The 23,779-nt window shown below is 37.5% G+C and overlaps 1 protein-coding gene across 5 annotated transcripts in view; it reads left to right on the top strand.

The window, feature by feature from the left end:
- Nucleotides 1–23,779, top strand: part of CREB5 (cAMP responsive element binding protein 5) — a 262,831-nt gene that overhangs the window by 44,544 nt on the left and 194,508 nt on the right. For 3 of the 5 annotated variants that reach the window (XM_087946882.1, XM_087946879.1, XM_087946883.1), the window contains exons 3-5: nt 17,552–17,649; nt 19,882–20,002; nt 22,153–22,224. In XM_087946882.1, coding sequence (XP_087803008.1) covers nt 22,171–22,224 — 54 coding nt within the window. In that variant the 5' untranslated portion in view covers nt 17,552–17,649; nt 19,882–20,002; nt 22,153–22,170. The remainder of the gene's footprint in view (nt 1–17,551; nt 17,650–19,881; nt 20,003–22,152; nt 22,225–23,779) is intronic. The other 2 variants (XM_026673604.2, XM_087946881.1) reach the window with 1 other exon arrangement.

Raw genomic sequence — 23,779 nt, 5'->3', positions numbered from 1 at the left:
AACACAAGGAGGAAGACCCAAAAGTTTTCTAAGAAAAACAGCCTGGGTTCTTTCAATACAATCCTTGAAGCCCCATATCCATATGGGAATTCCGTAGAGTTTGAGCCAAAGTTTTGGCTTTGTAAATACGCAGAGAAGAAGGAATAAACTGGCCTCCTTGGGTATAAAAAAAATCTTAAAATCTGCTGGTGATTACAGGAGGCCGAATTCAGCACCTGGGTTCGATGTCTAGTCCAAGCACTGGTGTTCTGAAATTGAATACCTAAATACTTAAAATGGAAAACCTGCTTAACAGCATTACCATTGATAGCCCAGTTATACAATTTCCGGGCTCTAGAGAACACCAATACTTTGGATTTTTTATAATTAATGGACAAGTGGTTCTCAGACCCAAATGCAGAAAGTAATCTTTTCAGACCTGGCCTTGACAATGAAAGGAGGGCCACATCATCAGCATAAAGGAGAAGTGGGATCTTTGTAGTTGACAGCTTTGGGGCATGGGACTGAATATGTCCAATGTGAAAGGTCAAGTCAGATAAGAATAAATTAAACAAAAGAGGAGCCAGAAAACAACCGCGTTTTACTCCGTGCCTTACTCCGCTCTTAATCGGGATAGGATTTGAAAGTTCTCCCTGCAAACCATACCTGACCTGACTAGAGGTCTGGTTGTACAAGGATCTAATTAGGAACAGAAGTCATCTATCGATAGAACTTTTGAGCAGTTTTGACCACAACAGTCCCCTAGGGACTGAGTCAAACGCTGACTTTAGGTCGATAAAAGCAGTAAAAATTTTGCCACCTGGTATGGTAGTATATTTATCGACCAGGTGCGCTAAGACAAAGCAGTGGTCCAGTGTGGTACAGCCCACTTTAAACCCAATCTGTTCAGCACCAATAATATTACTCCTCAACCCAAATGAGGAGTCTACATTGGAGATATTTAGCATACAGTTTTCCAATGATGGAGAGCAGGCTTATGGGGCGATAGTCACCTGGGTAGTTCCTATTTCTTGTTTAAAAACTGGAACAATAATTGCTAAGCTCCAGGAGGTAGGAATCCTGCCAGAGGTATTGATATGCGTAAAGACTCTTGCTAAGAGAGGAATCCACCACTCAGGATTGGATTTTAGCACATCAGGGCCAGGGGCTTTGCCTGACTTGAGTTTGGAGATAAGCTCGGTACTCTCAGCATGAGTCACAGGTTGCCAGTCAGGAACTGCAGGAGGCAGCTGTGGCCCAAGCACGAACTTGTTGATGCCTGGAAAATTGCCAAGAAATGGTTTTCCCAATCTCAGTTGGAAATACAGCAGAGGGGGAGTTCTTGATGACCCGGCAAGGAGCAACAATTGGCAGCAACCCGGCAACAATTGGCCAAAATAATCGAGTGTTCTTCTGTTGAATGGAGATGAGAAGTAGATCCCACTCCTCTCTCTCTTTAGCTTTCTTTTTCTTAGCAATAGTCATTTATACTCCCGCTTCAAGCGATAGTAGTCCTCTAGTGGGCATTTATCCCCTCGATTACAATAGAAAACTGGTAAACCCGATTAATCTGATTCCTGACCATCAGACAGTCTTTGTAAAACCAAGAATTACTTCTTGAATGATATGGACCTCTCGGCCTACGGATGGCTCCTAGCTCCCTTTGAACACTATTAATTAGTGATTCAAAGGCCGAGATTGTCCCTGTGCCACTACTTGTTAGGGCCTGATTGTATAGACTGATACACTCCAGAGATGATAAAAAGGAGTGGAACTTTCTTTCAGTATTAGAAGACCATTTGATCCTCCTTGTATACGAGGCCACATAAGGATCTAATATCTGGGGACCCCTAAGGAGATGTATATTATATAATGATTGTAACCAGGGGGTAGTGGTTGTTTTCCGTAAGGCAGTCCACATAAAAAGCATGGACTGCCTTTCTAAGAAGCTGGAATACCAGCACAAAATCAATAACACTAGTCCCACGTAAGGAACTAAAAGTAAACTCACCAGCTAGATCACCTAGAGCAGGGGTCCTCAACCACCGGGCCGCGGACCGGTCCCGGTCCGTGGAGCACTCTGTACCGGGCCGCAAAGAATTTTTTTTAAAAAAAATGGCGGCTTTCTTCGCCTTCGGTGAATGCTGCTGGGATCGGGGATCAAGGACACAAATGAAAGAAGGGGAGGGAGGAAGCAACCGAAGCCTGTCCTGCTCTCTGGCTCAGCGGCTCGGTTGCCTCCCGCCTGTTTCCTCTCTCAGTCGCTCTCTCGCTGCTCCACCAGCCCAGGAAGAAACTGCTTCAAAGAAGCGGGGGTGGCTTTTTCCTGTTGCCGCAGCTCCTCCGAAGCGCCCGTTCACCCCACCCGCCCACTCCGCGCGGCAGTTCAATTCAGTGCCCCGCTCTGCCTGTCTGGTTGTTTGGGAGCAGCTTCGCTGAGAATAATAACTATTCGCCTCTTTTATCAGCCGAAGCTGCTCCGAAACGAAGGCAGGCAGGCAGGCAGAACGAAGCACTGTGGATTGAACCGCGCGTGGGCGGGCGGGGTGGGGGTAAATGGGCGCTTTGGAGGAGCTGCGGCGACAGGAAAAGCCACCCCCGGCTTCTTTGAAGCAGTTTCTTCCTGGGCTGGTGGAGCAGCGAGAGAGCGACTGAGAGAGGAACGAGGCAGACACCTGAGGGAGGGAGGGAGACACCTGAGGGATGGGGTTGAGGGAGGCAGGGCCGAGGCGCTCCTGAACTTGGTGGTTTGCTGGCAGGCGTTTATTACCTGCCTAGGTAACAACATCAGATGTTACCTAGTCAGGTAATGAAACGTCTGCAAGCAAACCACCAAACTCGGACTCTTCCCCCCCCCCTTGAAAAAGTGTTTGTGCTTGAAACTGGTCCCTGGTACAAAAAAGGTTGGGGACCACTGACCTAGAGTACTCCCATTAAAAATTATCTTATTGTGTTGAGCTGCTAAAAGGGCTAACTGAATGCTAGCAAAATTTGTTAATTCATCCTTAGAATGTCTGGCTGAAATCAGGTGTCCTATGGCCTGGAGGGTTTCTTGGGAGTAGGGTGCCTCAATCGATGGGGGAACTTGGACTCCCAATTGGGCATTAAAGTCTCCCCAGTAAGGATGTACAGCACTGGGAATTTAGTTTCCATACAAGTAATGTAATTCTCCAGCATGCCCCATTGAGCCTTAGTATCAGCTTGCCTCACTGTTGGGAGAAGATAAACGTTGAACACTAACAGTTTGCTGCGTCCTCTCTTAATTAGGAGCACCATAGCTAAAGAGCCACAGGGGGTCAGCTCCACTGTCTCCACTTTCAAAGAAGTAGAGACCAAGCAAGCTAGACCACCCTTAGGCCTTCCTGTCATAGATTGTCTGGTGGTGACCAAGGAAATGACCATAAACCCTGTAAGGGATATCTTATCGCATGCCCAGGTCTCCTGAAGCAGGACCACATCAAATGAGTGAATATAGTTGGTGAATTCTGTGGTACCACACCTTCTCCCCCAGCCTGCTATGTTCCACGAAAGGCACTTAAGTGTGCAGTGGGAGGATTTGCCAGATTTAATAGTCATTCTGTGTGATTAATTTTTCCCAGAGCGCCCTTTGGATCCGAAAAGATACACCCATTGTTAAGTGGCAGGGTCATCCTCTTAGGAGGCAAAGGCAGGGAAGGAGGGAGGGGAGGCGAGCCTTGTTCATGGGGCTGTAGGGCTGTAAGCGCACTCCAGTTCGTACTTGTGGCATTAATTAGTTGCTTAGCTGGCAAGCATTCAGCAGCATCAACAGATGGAGTTTGAAGTAGCCCTGGATCTTCAAATTTATAAATTAGACATTCTGGAGAGAGCGCCAAGGGAACTTCCGTTTGTAAATCAGTATAGACTCCCTGAAGTCCAAGGGAATCCTTATCAGGTAGTGAAAGACTCCAGAGCTTGGATTTGACTGCATCCAGGAGCTTTATGATTTGGGTCCTTTCTGATTGTGGAAGTGCACAAAAGGAGTCGAAGAGCTGTATCTCCTCCTGGTTCCAGAAGTCAGTCTCATAAATAGATGGAATCCCAGAGGCACTGACCTGGGCTTATTTACTAAGGAACCTTGGGTGCCCTGGGCTGGTGTCGTTTCCTTTGGGGCCATTTCTTCCCAGCTGATCAAATCAAAGGAAGCTTCCTGGTAAGATGTTACTCGCTGCGGGGGGTTAATTTGACCGGTTGTAGGAGGAACAGTCAGGCTACCATCTGAGAGGATGCCAACTGAAGGTTTTGTGGGAATAGGTGTATAATTAGTACGTGATGTAGTATCTGAGATGGCATTCAAGGTTGGCACATTAATATGTGCTGCTGAGGATCTTTTGGGGGCAATAAATCTCCTGCCACTCACAAATCATTGATTACTCAACAGTGGCTTAATTGACATATCTTTGAAGACACTTCTTGGCAGAATGCCGAAAGATCTTAACAGGGATCCTCTTCTGAAAAATAGTTTTGGGCTGTTGGAGTTGTCAAAACTGAGTAGTACTCTAGTGCAATATTCAGGAGAGGGTAAAAGTTCAACCTTCTTCAAATCATCAGCTTTTAGCCCCAATAACTGTAATATATGGCCCCTCGCCAGCTGTGTTGAACCCCAGTGAGGTAAGTTGCTATTAATGGGGTTAATGATGAGGGCCACCTGTTTTAACTGTAAGACCAGGTGACTGTTTGCGTCAAAAGATGTAAAGTTCGAACTATTGATAGGATTACATTGGCCAGTGCTTTTGCGGAGGCTTGGCAGGGAGAACCCTGCCGCCACATCAGGCTGCTGAGCGGTCAACCCAGGGCTCCCACTGGTAGTCCAGGAAGCTAAGTAGTTTAAAGTACTGATTATTTTATCAACTGGAACTGAATGCTCGCTGTAGTTTCTGCAACCAAGAAACATTGCTGAACCAAAAGTTCTGTAAGGGTGGGCTCATTTAAGGATTGGTTGGGGGCTGTAGTTTTAGATAAGCCTTTGTTCTCAACTTGGGGGGCAACACCTTCAACCGTCGGAAGATTGCGACAACCGGCAGCAGCCTGAGGGAGCAAGAGCTTTCAAATCGAAAGGCCGAGATAAAACAAAGTCCTCAATCTTGGATTGCTTCAGAGAAGGTTGAGGAACGGGTCAGTGAGAGATCTGCTCCTTTTCATTGTCTTCATAGCACAATAAAGGAGGAGCTGTGTAATATAGCATAGAGTCTAGTCACTGAAACAAGTCCTAAATCCAGAGGAAAAGGAATTGGGAGTCAAGAAGAAACGAGTCCTAATGCAAACAATGGCAGAGCTCCTCACAAGTATACCAAGGATTCTGCCCTCCCGACAGAGCAGGGAACATGAGAAAATAAAAATGATAAAATAATAAAAATAGTGGATAAAAATAGAATAAATCAGATAAGAGAAATCACATCAAAGCTAGGCATTGCTAGACTTCCAGCTAAAAGAGTAAGATCTTTAGAACAACAACAACAAAGAAGCAGCAGCAAGGCCCTCCTATAGCTGAGGCCCAGCTCGGGCTTTTTTTTTAACAATACAGCTAAACCATAGATATTAGCAAAGATAGCAGTGGTGATGAGAGTGCAGGAGCATGAAGTTAATTGAGAGAAGGGAAGAATTAGATAGGTTAATGAGACAGCAGGAGAAGTGAGAATTTGGGTGGATCAAGTAAGGAAATACTTACGTGAAGTCTTCCCAAATGTGTTTGTATCTATGTGTCTCTATACCCTTTCTTCTTTGTTTAACAGGTCCAACTTTACTCAGAGCCTTCTGGTCATTCTTAAAAGTATTTTGTCTGCTGTAGTTTTTTAAATACAGAGAGGGTTGTGCTAATAGAATAGAATAGAATAGAATAGAATAGAATAGAATAGAATAGAATAGAATAGAATAGAATAGAATTCTTTATTGATCAAATGTGATTGGACACACAAGGAATTTGTCTTTGATGCATGTGCTCTCAGTGTATATAAAAAGTAAAAAAAAATACATTCATCAGGAATCATAAGATACAACACTTAATGATAGTCATGGGTTAATAAATAAGCAATCAAATCATACTAGGAAACAAATAAAATAATATAAACCATAGAGATACAAGCAACAAGGTTATAGTCATAAGTGGGAGGAGATAGGTAATAGGAAGGATGGGAAGAATAACAGTAATATAGTCTTAGTATATAGTTTGACAGTGTTGTGGGAATTAGTTATTTAGCAGAGTGATGGCATTCGGGGGAAAACTGTTCTTGTGTCTAGTTTTTCTGGTGTGCAGTGCCCTATAGCATCATTTTAAGGGTAGAAGTTGAAACAATTTACGTCTAGGATGTGAGGGTTCTGTAGACATTTTAACAGTCCTCTTTTTGACTTGTGCAGTATATAGGTCCTCAATGGAAGGGTAGTTGGTAGCAATTGTTTTTTCTGCAGTTCTAATTATGTGTATGTCTTGTTTGGTTGCAGAACCAAACCAGACAGTTATAGAGGTGCAGATGACAGACTCAATAATTTCCCTGTAGAACTGAATCAACACTTCTTGGGCAGTTTGAGCTTTCTGAGTTGGTGCAGAAAGAACATTCTTTATTGTGCTTTTTTGATGATATATTTTGATGTTAGGTATCCATTTTAAGTCTTGAGATATGATAGAACTTAGAAATGTGAAGGTCTCTATTGTTGATACTGCGTTGTCTAGTATTGTAAGAGGTGAGTATAGGAGAATTTCTCCTAAAATCTACCACCATTTCTACGATTTTGACTGTATTTAGTTCAAGATGGTTCCGGTTGCACCACGAGACTAGTTGTTCAACCTCCCATCTGTATGCAGATTCGTCGTTGTCTCAAATGAGACCAATCATTGTTGTGTTCTAGGAAGGTTGGGAGGAATATACCTATTTGAGATTAGTGCCACCTAGGCATTTCCCCCACAAGATGTTGATATTTCCAGCTATCTTTGCAAACAAGGTCAATTAATTCCACAAGCTAATCAGCTCAGCTCTCATCCCAGAAGAAATGCTGTTGTGACAGTTTCATCTTTTGGAACAGCCCAACAGGATAGCTTTCATTGGAAGGGGCTCCTCCCTTGTCTTGTCTCCTCTTCTGAGATTTATTCTCCTTCAGAACCTAAGATACTTTGGTTTCTCTGTTTCTTCTTCCACATTCTTTCCCTGGGAAGCTGCAGCCTTGTCTTTGCCTCAACAGAAACCAGCTCCCCTGGCCCTCCCACTTCTCTTGCACCAAAGCAATGTACTATAGTATAGAAGTAAAGGTTTTTAGATGGCACCAGAGTGATTTAGGTTTAAGTGCACCCTCAGACATGCAAACTCACTGATTGATTGGGGCTATTCATGTTCCCTGAAATCAATCTGCTTCACAGGATCATTGTTCTGAGGGAAAAAATGAAGGCCATGATGTGTTATATACCATCATAAATTCCTAAAGGAAAGATGGGATAGAAAGCCCATCTTAATCAATTCATTAATCAAAAGCTAATGAAATGAAATAAGAACTGAGGGTATGGGTGGCATGTCTCGGGTGGCATGTGCAGTACAAGTGGATAGTTGCTGAGCATCACATAGCAGTGCAATTACGATTTTTATTATGTATATGCATCTGAGAAGTGAAGTCTAGCATGTGAAAAGAGCCTCTGTTTTATTTTCTGGATTATTCAGAGCTGAGTACAATATCTTGTCCACTCCCTGAGATCTCTGAATACATTTACCAACAGGAAAGTCATTTGGATTCATATAATATAAAATTCATATAGTATAAAAAGTAGGAATAAGGAAAAACAAAGAGCACCCATTTATCAAGCCTTAATGGAAAATAAATTATTGATTTGAACAAATCTTTCTTCATTTCTCTTATACTTTCTGATTCCAAAATGTATGTGTCATTGCTATTTATGACTGGGGAAGAATCAAGTCTTCATGTTCACATATGTGCTTCTGACAGCTATCATGCATGTATTTAGAAGTTATTATCAAGAACAAAGTAAAAATTGGAACTTAACTTTCATGAATGTATGATGTAAAGCTAGATATGTTCTCTGAATAATTTATAGCCCAGTCTACAAACCAGTTAAACTGGAAAATTTGCATTTCAGCTCACTCTTTTAGAATACGCTTTATTGTAACATAATAATATTAGCATTGCTTTTTTGTGATAAACAAAACCCCTCCCCTCCCCCCATTTTTGAAAGAGAGTATGTTGCCCATTTCTGCTATTAAATCAGCAGAGTTATGCTTTTTTCCAAAATCAACCTTGGAACTTGTGACTTTAGCTGTTTAGCTGTTGCTGAATTCCAACCTTGATTATCGCTGAACACAGAGGTTTATGGGAATTGGAGGTCAATACAAAATTTTGTATTCCTGTTCTACTGGGTTAAAAAAAATGAAAATGTAGCATACTAGTTGGAACTAAAGCTATTGGGTGGAATCTCAGAAGCTTACAATTAGCTAACCTCTGTCTGTATGTGGACTCCATGTTCCATGTAGCTATGTTCTGGTACCTCCCCCAAAAGCCAGAAATGAGTTAGGGGACTCAAGTAGATGTTGTGGGCAGTTGAAAAGCTATAACTCGGAAATGTAACTGACCTTGCAATTTTCTGGGTATCTTTTTTATATCAGCATAGTAGATAACTTTTAACATACAAGCATTTTCATTCTGCCAAACGAAATGAGAAGATTGAATAATGGCCACAGGATGGTCACACTATATTCACAAATCTCTTGTTTAAGATTTTAAGTACTTTTACTTTAAAGAGGACAAAATGATTTATTAAGTTCCTCTTGTACAATATTTGAAACAAGTTGAGATCATCCCATTTCATAATTGTAGCACTCTCTATTCCTTGCTGATTTTAGAAACCACAGAAATATTTTAAGATGAACTAGAAGGCAAAAGATTCCTGGATATGTTTTCAAAGTTTGCACTGAAAAACAAAACACTGCATCTGCTCCTGGCATGAAAGTCAGCAAAATAGCTTGTTTTGTTGTTTTTCCCCAGGATAGCTTTCATGTTTTCCTTTTCCTAAATATTAGACTATTTATTTGCACTCAAGGTAGGAAAATTCTTTTATCTCATTAGGTACTATAAACTAAAGCAATTAGCATACTGGAATTATAGCACCATCTTTTTTTAAAAAAAAAAACCCCTGTCTTCAAATATTATTTTTGGAGAAGTTCTTCATGTGTTTTAGACAAATAACAACAGGAACAACAGTTGCTTGGAACTCAGTAATGATGCTTGTTGCTTACAAGAACACAGCTCCACATGCCACAAGCCCATGGGTAAAAAGATAAGAAGCCAGTCTTTGACAGTACCCTATTGGTAAATGCTGAAAAGTGTCTCATGTTTTGTATGTATATCTAAAAGAAGTTGCTAAGAATTTGTTGTCAGTGGTCTGATTTATGCCTTTCCTCTCACAGCTGTTGCTTTTACTAGCAGTTTTCGACTTCCCAGAGATGTTCATCCATTTAACACTGACTTTACAGTACAAATATAATTTCCCACCATTCCAGGACTGGCCAAAGCAATCCTGAGATGACCCCCACAAATTAAATTAACCAACAGATTGTAACTTTGATCATCCAATTTACAATTGTTCCCAAAATAATAGGAGGGGATAATCCATATTTGCTTTTTAAAAAGTGCTGAAGAACAAAAATGAGAGAGCAGGCTAGTGGTTGCCCTAAGAAAACACGAAAGATAAAACTGAAAATCCGTTGTGTTTACTTAAAATTAAATGAATTAAAGTTAGCTAATACATTTCTATGTTTTTCATCTTCCCCACTTTTTCTAGTTATAAATTAGAATTCCTGGGGAATTTTTGGAAGAGCTCTGAGGTCCCATCCAAGGGTTTTGTGAATGTCCACATATAGTGAAACCTTGTAAATGAGATAAAACATTAAGCAGAAATTTTGTTGCTACTGTTAACCAGTTCTTAGTAGCAAAACATGATGACTCTAAATAGCAAATAAGTGGTATAGAAAACCTTGATTATTTGCTGCAATCTAATGGTTGTCTGGGTTATTGCAAGCCAGCCTTATAATTGATATATGGAATGATTCTTTTAAGTCAAATATGATTTCTGAAGATTTCATGGATTCATTGCATTTTCTTGAAATAAAGTAGAAATTATTTTTTTAACTGTCTTGTAGGATTTTTTTTTCCAGAGCTCTGAAATTTTCTAGTAGCTTTTCACTGAAATATTAGCTAAGTCTCTCCCTGCTAAGCTATTAGCAGGATAGCTATTACTTACTCAAATGCTACGGGAGATCAATTTCTTAGTTTTCCAGTCTCCCAAAATTCTTTTGCTATTTGTTTCTCTCTCTCTCTTTCTCTTCTTGCTATTCTTTCTCTTGTCCTCCCTATTTATCTTTCAGACAAATTTGGTCCAATATTTTTGCTGGGGGCAAAAAATGTTAAGGGCAAATCTTAATTTTGCCATTGCTTTCAAACATCTGATCTAGTTTCAAGAACATGACTTGGAATTGTAATATTTATTGTTTGACTTAGCTATCAAATTTCTAGACTGAATAACTCCAAATTCTCAGGATGACATGACATACACAGAAGCTATAAAATCATCAATAAAATCCATCACATGGACAAAACAATAACAAATCCATTCCATGCTAGCAGAGACAACAACATAAGAATGTCATATGATGATACTTACCGTATTTATCGGCGTATAACACGCACTTTTTCCCCCCTGAAAATAGGGGGCAAATGATGTATGCGTGTTATACGCCGATATAATGTTAAGAAGCCTTCGGTGAATGCTGCTGGGATCGGGATCAAGGACACAAATGAAAGAAGGGGAGGGAGGAAGCAACCGAAGCCTGTCCTCTCTCTGGGTCAGCTCTCTCAGTTGCTCTCTCGCTCCTCCACCAGCACAGGAAGAAACTGCTTCAAAGAAGCGGGGGGCTTTTCCTGTCGCCTCTCCCCACCCCCACCCCGTCCGCCCGCCCGCCCGCCCGCAGTGCTCCGTTCTGCCTGCCTGCCTGCCTTCGTTAATGGTTGAATCGGAACAGCTTCGGCTGAGTAAAAGAGGCGAATAGTTATTATTCTCAGCCGAAGCTGCTCCCAAACAACCAGAAACTAAGGCAGGCAGGCAGAATTTTTTTAAATTTTTTTTCCTGAAATTTCCCCCTTAAAATGAAGATGCGTGTTATACGCCAGTGCGTGTTATACGCCGATAAATACGGTATCTGCCTTGGGAATAAATGAGTCTTTCACTGCTGATATCTGAGTGTTCTCTGAGCTTGGTTATTTTCTTGCAAACTTTTATTAGCAAATTAGGTAAGATTGTCAGTGCTAATCAGTTATTATGGTAAGTTGTGGGATCATAGAAATCTCAGATGGAGTAAACCTCAGTCGTAGCTGATAGATCATGAATGATAGAAAAAGCCCATTTTCTAGGCCTTAGTACGTGCTATTGCCTAATCAACAGGATCCAAAGTGGGCCAAGCCTGTCAAAGCCTGTCTTACAATAGAGGCATAAACCACAGAATAATTTCTTTCTTTCCTTAGTTGTTGTCTCACAAGTCTGGATAATAACATGTGCAAAAAATAAACAAAAATACCTACAGTACAATTAAAACAAAAATAAACTAAATTCTAACACCATATAATAATTAAAAAGTAAAAGATGGCATTAAAATGTTCTTCAGAAAAGATCATTTTAACAACCTCTGAAAGTCATGAAAGAGAAGGCTATAATATACTGATCTTCCCAAGGCACTGTTCCATGTCCCTGGCTTTGCCCCTGATGAACAACACCTTCTATCCTTGGCTCCCACCACTTTCCAGAATTGTGGGCCCATGAGAATCCCACCTCTCCAAGTGCTTTAGTGGGCAGGGCCAACTCAAGCTACTGATTTTGTGCTTTTGCAGGTATAAACCAATACTCTTAGATTACACTTGAAGCTGAATTGGTAATAACTGCAGAGCTTACATTGTCAGTGCAACATGCTCTCAATATCTGAAGCCAGTTAACACCAAAACTGCAGAATTCTCTAAAGGTTGCAATATGCAAGTGATCTTTAAAGCAATCCTCAATTTGATGCCATTCACAAAAGTTAAACAAATAAAAATCCTTTATTTCAAAAATCATGATTTGAACATGCAAAATTTAAAAAGATTCAGTGTGTTCCCATTAGATAATTTTAGATTTACAGCTAATTTGTTCTTAAGCTTAGATATAACATTTAGTTAGAATTTATGTATGCTCTTCTTTTCTACATCTATATTCACTAATAGGAAGCTTATAACAATTTATTCTTTAAATATGCTTCTCTCTAATGTGTTAACTCCTGCCATATTTTCTGGCCACAAATTCCATAAATTTAATTATGAGCTTTTTCACTCAGTACCTGTTTAATTTATAGAATGTAAAGAATGATTGGCTTTAAGAGTGAGATAAAATACATTCTTGGAAGATAAGGTTTGTCAGTAGCTATTAATCATGATGGCTATAGGCCTTGTTATGTAGCACCAGAAGCATATGCTGGGGATCACAAAATAAAGCACTATTACATTTGGCCTTATGGTGGAAAAGGGATACAAGAACTAAATAGAATTATATTCTGATATAAATTATAGCAATGTTCTTTATATTTTCCTATTTTATGTTCTTATAATTAATTCCTTGTAATATTCTTTTTATACAATGTTGTCTCAAACGGCAAATTAACATCTAAATCCTTCAGTAAACAATGCAGGATGGTTGTTAAAAATTGTAGTTAATTTGAGGGATGGACTTTACACTTATTTGCACCTGTACTCTGTATTTTATATGTTCTTTATTGTCTGAACTGATGATTGTTGTTATTTTACCTATTGGGTGTTTCTTGGAAAAATAAATTTATAAGAAAAGCTTTTAGATGACACTCCTTTTTAATATACTCCAATTTGATTGCATTTCTGTACATTGGCACTACATATATATAATTATATACAATTTCACCAAAGCATCATTGAAAATTTAAATGCTAGCTTTCAATCATGCTAAGACCTACTTAGGGAATTCCAAATGTGGAATTATTCCAAGCATCCAGACCTATTTGGAAATATTTTAATTTTTGTGACAGGCCCTTAATTATAATAGCCACATATGTAATAATGAATCCTTATGTCCACATGTGGAAATCTTTATGCTGGCTGTTTTTAAAACAAACACTTTAGCTGGACAGAAGGAAAATACCATACTCCATTTCATTGCAATGATCCTGAAAATTGAAGTGGGGATTTTCTCACACAGGCAGAAACTGGTAACAAAATTTGCCATTAACTCTTTGTCTCTACATTTTGAATTATGCTATCCTTTGATAAATTCTACAAAATTTGCCATTAATTTGGACCAATAGTCTTGAGAGTTTAATTAGTTTATTGTGAAATGAATTTTTGTAGGTAATGGCACAAAATAGGTAGTCAGTTAATATTCTGGAAGATAGAAAGAATTAATACTATAGTTAAAGATATTAGAATACTAGCCAAACTACTGTATATACCGAGTATAAGCCTAGTTTTTCAGCCCATTTTTGTGCTGAAAAAATCCCCCGGCTTATACTCGAGTCAGATTCCCTCTGAAAAAAAAATGGTGTGGAGTCGTGGCCTCCGGCGGCAGCGACTCCCAACACCCTAGCCGGGAAGGAAAGGCAAAAAGCGCTTTGCCTTTCCCTTCCCGAGGCGGCGGGACTGGGGCCGCGCCGGCGGTAGTGACTCCTGACTCAGGGGGCCTCCGAGGGAGGGGAAGAGAGTGACTCCTGCCTCCCGCTGTCATCATCATTTTCTTCTTTTGGGTTAGTGAATCAATTAAACCTTTCATGATAGTGAGATCGTTTCCCAAATTAATTATTTTTATTTTTGAAATTTACCAGTAGCTGCTGCATTTCCCACCCTCGCTTATACTCGAGTCAATAAGTTTTCCCAGTTTTTTTGTGTAAAATTAGGTGCCTCGGCTTATATTCAGGTCGACTTATACTCGAGTATATACGGTATATAATAATTGTACTGAAATTTATATAGTGAATGAACATGTATCTTAATTTTGGTAAAACACAAACTTTATTTTATTAGAATGCTCCCAACTTCAGTATAATTATGTAGGTCATTATTCATATCAAGCAGGACAGATCTTACTGACAAATATAAATTAAAATGCAAGTGTAAGAGTTAATTATAGTTTTTATGGTTCCAAGCTGGCATGAGCTTTGTGCTTAAACATATTCCCTTTCTTTTCACCTTGAAGGCAAGAATTCCTGTTTCCTATTTTGTTTCTTTTCTGAAAAGCATTTAGCATTGTTTGAACAAAACACATCTTGCTCCAGATGCTAAATATGAAGAAAGTTTGGATGAAACTCTATGTGTTTGTGTGTGTGTGTGTGTGTGTGTGTGTGTAATCTGGTGGTTTACAGTTCAGATAAATGATCTGAATTGGGATTAGTCCTTCACAAATTATTCCTGGCCGACATGGGCAAAACTAGGCTGAGACCCACCCCAAGATGTACTTCAAATGTGTGTCTAACTTTTTCTCCACTACTGTGTGGAGAACAGATGCCAGTTTTTGGCCTCTATAGAAAGAGACTGTCTTAGAAATGCTGACAGAATTCTCAAATTGAAAATTGGATTTCAGTTGTTCTACTCCTGGTCTCTAGAGTGAGAATAAACACCTGCAATCATGCATGATGAACATTTGGATGGAAACCTTCACCTTCCTTCCACATTTTATTAAGACTTGGTTTGTTTAGCAATGGTTAATGAATGCAGTTGCAACTGAATTTATTCCTGAATGAATGCAATAACAACTGAATTTGTTCTTGAATTTGTTCCTGTTTTTCTAAACCTAATGAAAAACAAATAATCATTGTGAACCAAAGAATTACCACTTTATTACATATATTTAAGTTACAAGAAGACAGATTCTGACTGAACAATAGGGGGAAAAAATCTCTTGAGAGTAAGCTATTCAAAAATATAACCAGAGAAAGCATGTGTTCAAGCAGAGACTAGACAGCCATTTGCCCAGGGTGCTTCAGTTGGGTACTTTTCACTGATTCATGATTTAAACCATCATCTATGATTGTAGGCCTCAAATAATCACTGGGGGATGCTGGTAACATTATAATAATGGGAATATGTGATTTTGGAAGGTTTGCTCGAGCATTTTGGAATGGTTGGGAGCCAAGGGAAAATATATGCATGAAGCCCAGCATTTTCACTATTTTATAAATGGTAGGGAAAAAATAAACTCCTAACAGTCAAAAATTTCAGTGGTTTGATCTGGGAATGGTTCTGATGGTTCCAAAGAACATAGTGTGGTATTTCCCACATCTTCCATAAACCATGACTGACTGGTTTCATGTCACACACTGGAGTTGAAGTCCACACATCAAGTTGTAAAAGTTGAGAAATACTGCATTGGATATCCTAAAGGTACTTTACAAAAGGCAAGTAGACTTTCTTTGCTTTTCCTGGAATATATTTCACTTTTTGTCCAAGAAACTTCTTCAGTTGTGACTGAATGGTAGAAATGGAAGGATTTATATACAGTTAGAACTGAAGAAGCTTCTTGGATGAGAAGTAAAACATCTTTGAAGAAAAACAGAAAAAGTCCAGTTGCCTTTTGAAAAGGCAACTTTGGGACAACTATGACCTCGATGACTAAAAAAACAGGATTTTTCTCCACTCATAATCAGATATTTTTTCCTGCAAATCCATCTGGATATCACATTCCACTAAAACTTTGCATGTTTCTACATGAATGGATGAATAGGCAGATAAATAGACATAGCAAAAATGAAAGACCGGGCTTCTGACCTACACTGGAGGTTTGGACAACAATTAGCCTGTCCTTTATTTTAGGGTTAATCACAAGGTTGAAAATTCAGCCAGTTTGAAACTAAGGGCTGAAATGTCACTTTTGAAACAGGGTTAAGAAGGTCACGCAGCTGCAAATAATAATAGCTCGATGAAAATCAGATTCTGACTGCAGCCCACTTCAAGAATAACATTGGAACAGGAAGCAAGCCTGTGTGATATTCTTAGCCATAAAGCCATACACATTTTTGTGGATATTTTATTTTGCTGTTTGTTTTAGTTTCCAAGATGGAAAACAAAATGAGCTTTCTTAGGTCTAATTATTTCACACCATTCCTTACCGGTGATAGTGCAATGGTAAATTTGTGGTTTGTACTATCAAGAAGGAAAGTATGTAAAGCAAAGAGGAAAACTGATCTCAAAATTATTGCAGGGATGATCTTTCCAATAAAGTGGTGGTTGCTTCATTTATTTTTTTAGTGTTTCTTTGTGGTCTAGTGGGATTGCTCAAAAGGTATGCCTATTCTGTTCTAATTAACCAAAATCAAATTTAATATTGTCCAGATGTTTATTAAGCATAGATGCTGCTGAAGAATGATTATCTCCCAACTCCCTTCCTTTCTTTCTACTTACAGAAAAATAAAGTTTCCTACTCCAATTGAGGTGTTGACACCTTCATGTTGTCATTTTGACAGTTCTGTATATAGTCTGTTCTATAGCCTTTGAATCTCCTAGCAGTCTCCCATCTAATTATTAAAAGGTTTTTGCTCATTTAGCTTGGTTAGCCTAGCTTGATTAAATTATACTAGCCTTCTGATCCATCCTTTAATTATTGTGTTATAATTGGCTCTGTCAAATTCTATGGTTTTTTTTTACATTAATCTCTAACAAATATGCCCATCAAGGTAGCAGATGAATAGTTAATAGATCCCCCACCTTGGGGAATCAAGATAGCAGATGAATAGCTCAATTAATACTTCAACAGAATTTGATAATATATTTTGTGATAGGACTATTATTGTTTTTTACTTGTATATTTAAGTATATTCCAGTATATTCACATCTACTTGTGTGCTGTGCCATTGGAACGAATATATATCAGAGACACATCAGACACATATAAAAATATGCATAGCCAATTCATGAAGCCAAATGCTTTTTTCCCCATTCCAGAAAATGGGTAAATTAGCCTTTAGTAAATTCATCTTAGCCCAGCAGTTCATAGTACCTAGCTGAGATAAGTTTACCTTCCAAAATAAAAACTAAGTAAACTTGCTTGAACCAGGATTATACATTATCAAGAAATCTTGGGGCTAAAGATTTTGCCTGGAGAGTTTTTAAAATATTGCAGAAGGAGGCTGGGAAAAATGTATTTTATATATTTTGACTGAGAAAATTACACGGAAGTATCTATATAATCCCTATAGTCAAGCTCATTTAGAGATAATCTTCCCTTTTCCCTTTTCTATTATATTAAACTTGACTTCAAAGCAATTGTATGTTTGGGCATATGTTTGCCATATTATTTTAATACGAAGGATATGGTTGGAGTAATGGTTCAGGCTACAATAATGTGGTCACTTCTTCTGCATCACTAAACAAAATCACATCTAAATTAGTTCTGATAGGTTGGTTTAGTGTTGTCCTTATGATTTTTATTATTTTGGTTCCCTTTATTTATTTATATTGATTTATTCTGAAACAAATGTGTTGGATAATGTGAAATGTCATTATTTTCAATATCATTTTCTTGTAGATCAGTCATCTTGAGCCAAGACGGAAGAACATTTGATTCTTTGCTAAGGTTCTTAACCTGGAGTAACTAACTCATCTGTACTGTATTCATATTAAGAGGTAAACAAACTACCATACCAGTTGAAGACATATGATTAAATGGTAGATTATAATCACCCACTGTGACCTGATAAACTCAAAATTTCTCACAACAGTAGCAAAAACTTAAAAATAGAAAGACATTATGCATGTTTAACATTGCAGTTCTAAAAATAATAGATCTAGCACAATTTAGTTGTAACAAGCATGATTGTATTTATTATTTATTTAGAATGTTATAATGCCATCTTTCTAAAAAAAAAGGTTTCTTTCTATACCCAAAAAGTATATAAATAATAAAAATATGGTTTAAAAAAGTCATATAGTAATAAGACAGTAAAGTGTCTTATTTTTAAAAAATACAGTAATATTCTTTAATAATTCTAAATTAACATTATTATATGATAGCGTTTTTGAAAAGAGAAAATAAAGATTGTTTGTAGTTCCAAAGAGAGATTTGAGTATCGTTTAGGAGCTTTTCCTCTTTGCCTGACTAGAAGCTCAAATTTGGGAATTCTTTGATAGGTCCCTAAACAGACCCATTAGAAGACAATTCTTCAAGGATCCATGTTCTAAGTCACAGAAAGCTCTGAATTAGCACCTACAATTTATAAATCTCAGAGGGAATAAAATCCTTTCAGAATAGGCATAACAATGTACAGATATGATAAAATAAATACCACAAATAATGTATGCAACCATTATCTTTTGATGGCAACTGAGGAGTAGATATGCAATGGTTATGAAGACCATTACTTGACCTAAGAAACATCAAAAGACAATGTCTATAATGTTTTGTAGTTCAAATGACACCTTATAACAGTGTTTCTCAAATTCAGTAATTTTAAGATGTGTAGATTTATATCTCTCACATGCTTGCTGGGGAATTCTGGGAGTTGAAATCTACACATGTTAAAGTTACTAAGGTTGAAAAACTCTTCTTAGAGCAGATGGTATTCTTTGCTTGGTTGTAGCCTGATAGGCAATGGCAAGATTCTGGAAAATAGGAAGGCATTTGAATATCTCCATACGGTGGGAAATTATTGGAAAACTGCTATAATGGAACTTAAATTCCCCACCCACATGCGCACAGCGTACAAGACATCTGTATTATAATAATGTAGAATATGATTTTATCCTACCTGATTTAATGAACTGTATCAATAATGGTGTACACTTATTTAGTCCTGGGTTCTAGGTTCCATCATCATGTCTGTTTTTTTTATAGTGTCTTTACTATATACCAAATGAAATACAGCCTTTTTTTTTAAAGTGCTATTTTACTACCATGGAGTGTCTGCCTTTGGACAGAAAAACAATTTAGTGTGGTTGCTCTCCCTCCAACCATTATTCTTTTAAAAAAATATACTATTAGCTTCATGAGCTGTGATGGTGCAGTGGTTAGAATGCCATATTGCAGGCTACTTCTTCTGATTGCCAGATGCCAGCAATTTGGCAGTTCAAATCTCATTGGCTCAAGGTTGACTCAACCTTCATCTTTCTGAGGTCAGTAAAATGAGAACCCAGATTGTTGACTCTATAAAACCGCTTAGAGAGGGCTTTAAAGCATTATGAAGCAGTATATAAAGCTAAGTACTATTGCTATTTCTATTTTATGACACATTAGACAACAAGCTATTTCATAGAAAGATAAAAAATGTGAGATAGACAGCATCACTACCAGCTGACCAACTTCACTCAACAGTCCTCAATGGAACTATATCTATATAGAGGGAAGCATTATTATTGTGGGGTACTCCAAGGTTTTGCCTGAAGTTTAGGACTAGGGGGCAGGATTGTCTTCCAATATTTGAAGAGCTGTCACAACCCCTCAGTGCTTGGTGACAATCTCAGATGTTTCTCGAAGCACTCGAGGGTATAGTGAATCAATGGATGGAAATTAATCAAGGATGGAACCAACCTAGAACTAAGAAATTTTTTTGACACTGAGAACAGTTAATCAGTGGAATGGTCTACTTCCAAACACTGGAGAGTTTTACGAATATATTGGACAGCTATTTATCCAGAATGGCATGGGGTCTCGTGCTTAAGCAGGAGGTTGGATTTCAAGACCTCTTGCAATTCTATTATTATCTTAAAAAATACTCAGAACAGCTCTGATGTCACTTTCAGTAAGAATATAATTTGTTGCTTCTCTTTGTTATTTATCCTGTAATCAAAAACAGTTTTTTTTCTGTGTAAGATGAATGAAGTAACTTTTTTTCACCAAGAATTTCCCTCTTTCTTAAATAGTGTTTGAAGAGGAAAATAATACTGAAACAGTGACGGACTCTTCCTTGGCACCCTCTTCTTGGTCTGCAACTGAAGAATGTAAGCAAGTCAGCTTGGTTCCCTCTCTTGATAAATGTAAAATGTAAGTTTCTCAAAGTTTTGTTAATACAAAACATTCTAAAAGTAGAATGAAATGGGAAGCAGCCATTTTGCACCCCTGATAAATAAGCTGTTTTGTTTAATACAAACATATAGCTGTGGCATTCACTTGGCAGATCAACCTATTTCAAAAAGAAACATCTCCAGTTAACTAAAGGCATCAGAAAACTGAGGTAAATTTATCTTGATTATCAGCTCCACCAAATTGAAAATCAAATAAAAAATAGTAATGATGTAACTTTAAGAATTGTGACTTGAGTACACCTTTCACATAAATTGCTATGACATACAATATTCCTATGCAGCATCTATCTTTTTCTCATAGATGTAAGCCAAATCAATTGAGGAGTGGGTGAATCTGCTTCAAAGAAATAATGGCAGACTTGACTCTTGCTAATAAGGACTATAATAATGAGATAATAAGTAGTCAATTGAGTTAATTTGTTTCACATACATTTGTTCAGTATTTGGTCTGGACATATTTACAACTTGATCAGGTAATGAAGACATTTTCAATCTATGCAAAGATGCCTTCAAGAGCTTTTGATAATTTTGGAATCATCAATATGTACCACTATAATTCTCCTCTTTTCAAATCTATGCTTAGTGATAATCTTAGATGCCGGAGTACCATAGTAGTCATTGTAGCTATTGTATTTTTTTTTTAACTGGTTGAAGTAATGAACATTTTGATATTTTTATAGATAGAAGTTTAAATCCTTACAGTAAATTCCAACTAAAAGAAGAAACCAGGTCAAACAGCAGTGAAATTTGGGAAGATCTCAACCTGTTTCTAAGAAATGAATTTGCTGAATCAGTCAAAATTGTAAATCCCAAAATAGCACAAAAGTACACGTGGAAGAGAATATGAAAAATATTCTCTTTAATTTGTCTTCAAATTATAATAAAACAGGATTACTGTAAAATTGTTTTAAAGTATAAAATTGAAGTTTACCAAATGGAAAACTGTTGGAAATGAAAAACAAGTAAGCTTTCAATAATTGTCTCCACTTCTATTCATCTGTGTAGATGAACAAATAAAAACAAAGCACTTTCTAGACTATGGGTGTCAAACTCAGATTTGTGCTTCTGCAGTGTGTTTCCTCTATCCCAGCTCCATTTTTGCTGGCATAGGGCTGCAGGAGGCCATCATGATGAAAAAGGACATCGAGCTGGCCATGCCCACTCTGACCACCCCCCACCCCTGGCCCCCTTAGGTCACACACAACCCTGATATGGCCCTCAATGAAATTGAGTTTGACACCTCTGTTCTAGACTAAAATATGACAAGCAATAGCCAAATGTTTATTTGCAGACAGACACCCTGTTTTCCAAACAGAAATTCAAATACAGTATTCAGATGCTATACTCACAAGCAAATTAGTCTCTTACCCTGATTTTATTTTGTTTTAAAAAAAATTGAAGGACCATCTTTGTTTCTAGTAGCTTCTTCTCAGTGAATCTAATTCTCTATTTCCAGAAATGTGGAAATATATACACTTTTCATTCTGAAATTTTATAATATTTTGATGGGAATGGTTGATAGTTTCAATGTTGAATCCTAATTTTTCTGACCTTTCTGCTTTTAAATTTATTCATATCTATTTATATATTAAATATCTTTTTAGAAGTCTGTGTAAATATCATTGTGAATTTATTTGTTAAAATTCTGTATTAAGTCATAGACATGTTCCATTGAAGTGTTTTTATCTTCATGTATATGCTTGCAACTTATGTCTCTTAACAAACATATTTTTACAACTTCCTCTTATAGAATATGTTTTTGTCACACTTTCTCCAAATATACTTTTTTGTAAATACTTTCTAATTGATAAAGTTGCACTGAAAAATTTAGAAAGCATATGTATTGGTGTCAACTGTATTTCAGTTATTAAGTTATTAAGTAAAAAAAATAGTTGGAAAGGTCTATGTTAAAATGCAGACTTACCTCAGCTATTGTAATATTTATTTTAACTTCCAACCACAGTAACCAGGTGGTTGAAATATATAATCTATCACATCTGCAGAAACCAGTGTGAGAAGTCTGGCCTGTATTTTCCATATCTGCTAAAGCTATGGATGGCTATATTGATGGGTTTATTTTTTCATTCCCCCTTTTCTTTTAATATGTAGATTTATGAAGAATCAAAAATGAATTTGGAACAAGAGAGACCTTTTGTCTGCAGTGCCCCAGGCTGTTCACAGGTGAATTAAACCTGCAAAAATAAAGCTGTAGTAGAGTTCCACCATGCTAACCTATCATAATTTCAAATTTTATTATATAATTTAAAGTGCTCTTTCCCCTTACAGCTTCATGTCATAAAACAAAAATTCATAATAAATATGGCTATTTTGGTTAGTATCAATGAACATGCCTCATAGCAAGTTACATGCCTAACCAAAATATACCCATAAGAAACATTTCTTCATTAAAATATTTTATTACATTAATGTAATCTAGGTTTTAAGATTGAATAGACCATAAGGGTTAAATAACAGTTATCCTGAAGGAAACATCTGAAAAACAGAACATTTGATTATGCTTTTTAGGATGGATAATCATCCTTTTCTGCCTGATATCCTGGAAGAAGTAAAGCCAGATAATTCTGAAGGAGGCCTCCTCCAATTTCTTATGCTGCGTTGTTTTGTTCCCTGACATACTTGTAAAAAAAAAACCAGAGCATGTTTATAAAGGTCTATACCTCTCATATGCATGAAGTAATATTAAATAATTGGATGTGCAAAGGGTATTTTGCAAAGGACATAGTCCCAGCTGATGTATGTCTGCTGAACACCTGTATAGATACAAAGGACAATATTCAAAGCTGTTGGTACTCCCTTTCTCAGCACAGAAATACTTTAATGCTTGCTCACCTTCATCTGATCTGCTATAAGAAGCACCACTTTTGAACGTTTCATACAAATCCATTAATAAGGTGACCAACCGTCCTCCTTTAGGGAGGACAGTCCTCTTTTGTAAGTTTAATTATTTTATTTATTTATTTATTTATTTTTGTCAATTGCTTACAAAATAATAGGTATAAGTAAAAACATAGTTATGAATACATGGATACATATAAGAAAAATAAAAATAAATAAATAAAAGAAACAATAGGACAGGGACGGTAGGCACGTTGGTGCGCTTATGCACGCCCCCTACAGACCTCTTAGGAAAGGGGTGAGGTCAATAGTAGACAGTCTAAGGTTAAAGTTTTTGGGATTTGGGGAAGAAACCACAGAGTCAGGTAGAGTATTCCAGACATTGACCACTCTGTTGCTGAAGTCGTATTTCCTGCAATCAAGTTTGATGCGATTAACCTTGAGTTTGTATCTATTGTTTGCTCTTGTGTTGTTATGGTTGAAGCTGAAGTATTCATTGACAGGTAGGACATTGCAATGTATGATTTTATATACTATACTTAGATCGGACTGAAGGCGGCATAGTTCTAGATTTTCTAGGTCTAGAATTTCAAGTCTGGTGGCATAAGGTATTCTGCAATGAGTGAAGGAATGGAGAACTCTTCTTGTGAAATATTTCTGGACTTTCTCAACTGTGTTAATATCAGATACGTAATGTGGGTTCCAGACTGATGAGCTGTATTCGAGTATTGGTCTAGCAAATTTTTTGTATGTTATTAGTGTAATATTACCAGAGAAAAAGCTACGTAAGATTAGGTTAACAACTCTTAACGCCTTTTTGGTTATGTAGTTACAGTGGGCTCTAGTACTTAGATCATTAGAGATGAGTACTCCAAGATCC

The sequence above is a fragment of the Notechis scutatus genome, chromosome Z, assembly GCF_049901735.1.
Source record: "Notechis scutatus isolate UNSWTSFEM ecotype Mainland chromosome Z, rNotScu1.2, whole genome shotgun sequence".
NCBI classification, from domain to species: Eukaryota; Metazoa; Chordata; class Lepidosauria; order Squamata; family Elapidae; genus Notechis; species Notechis scutatus.
Note: the sequence above shows the minus strand (reverse complement) of the source record. Positions and strands in the feature narration are given on the sequence as shown.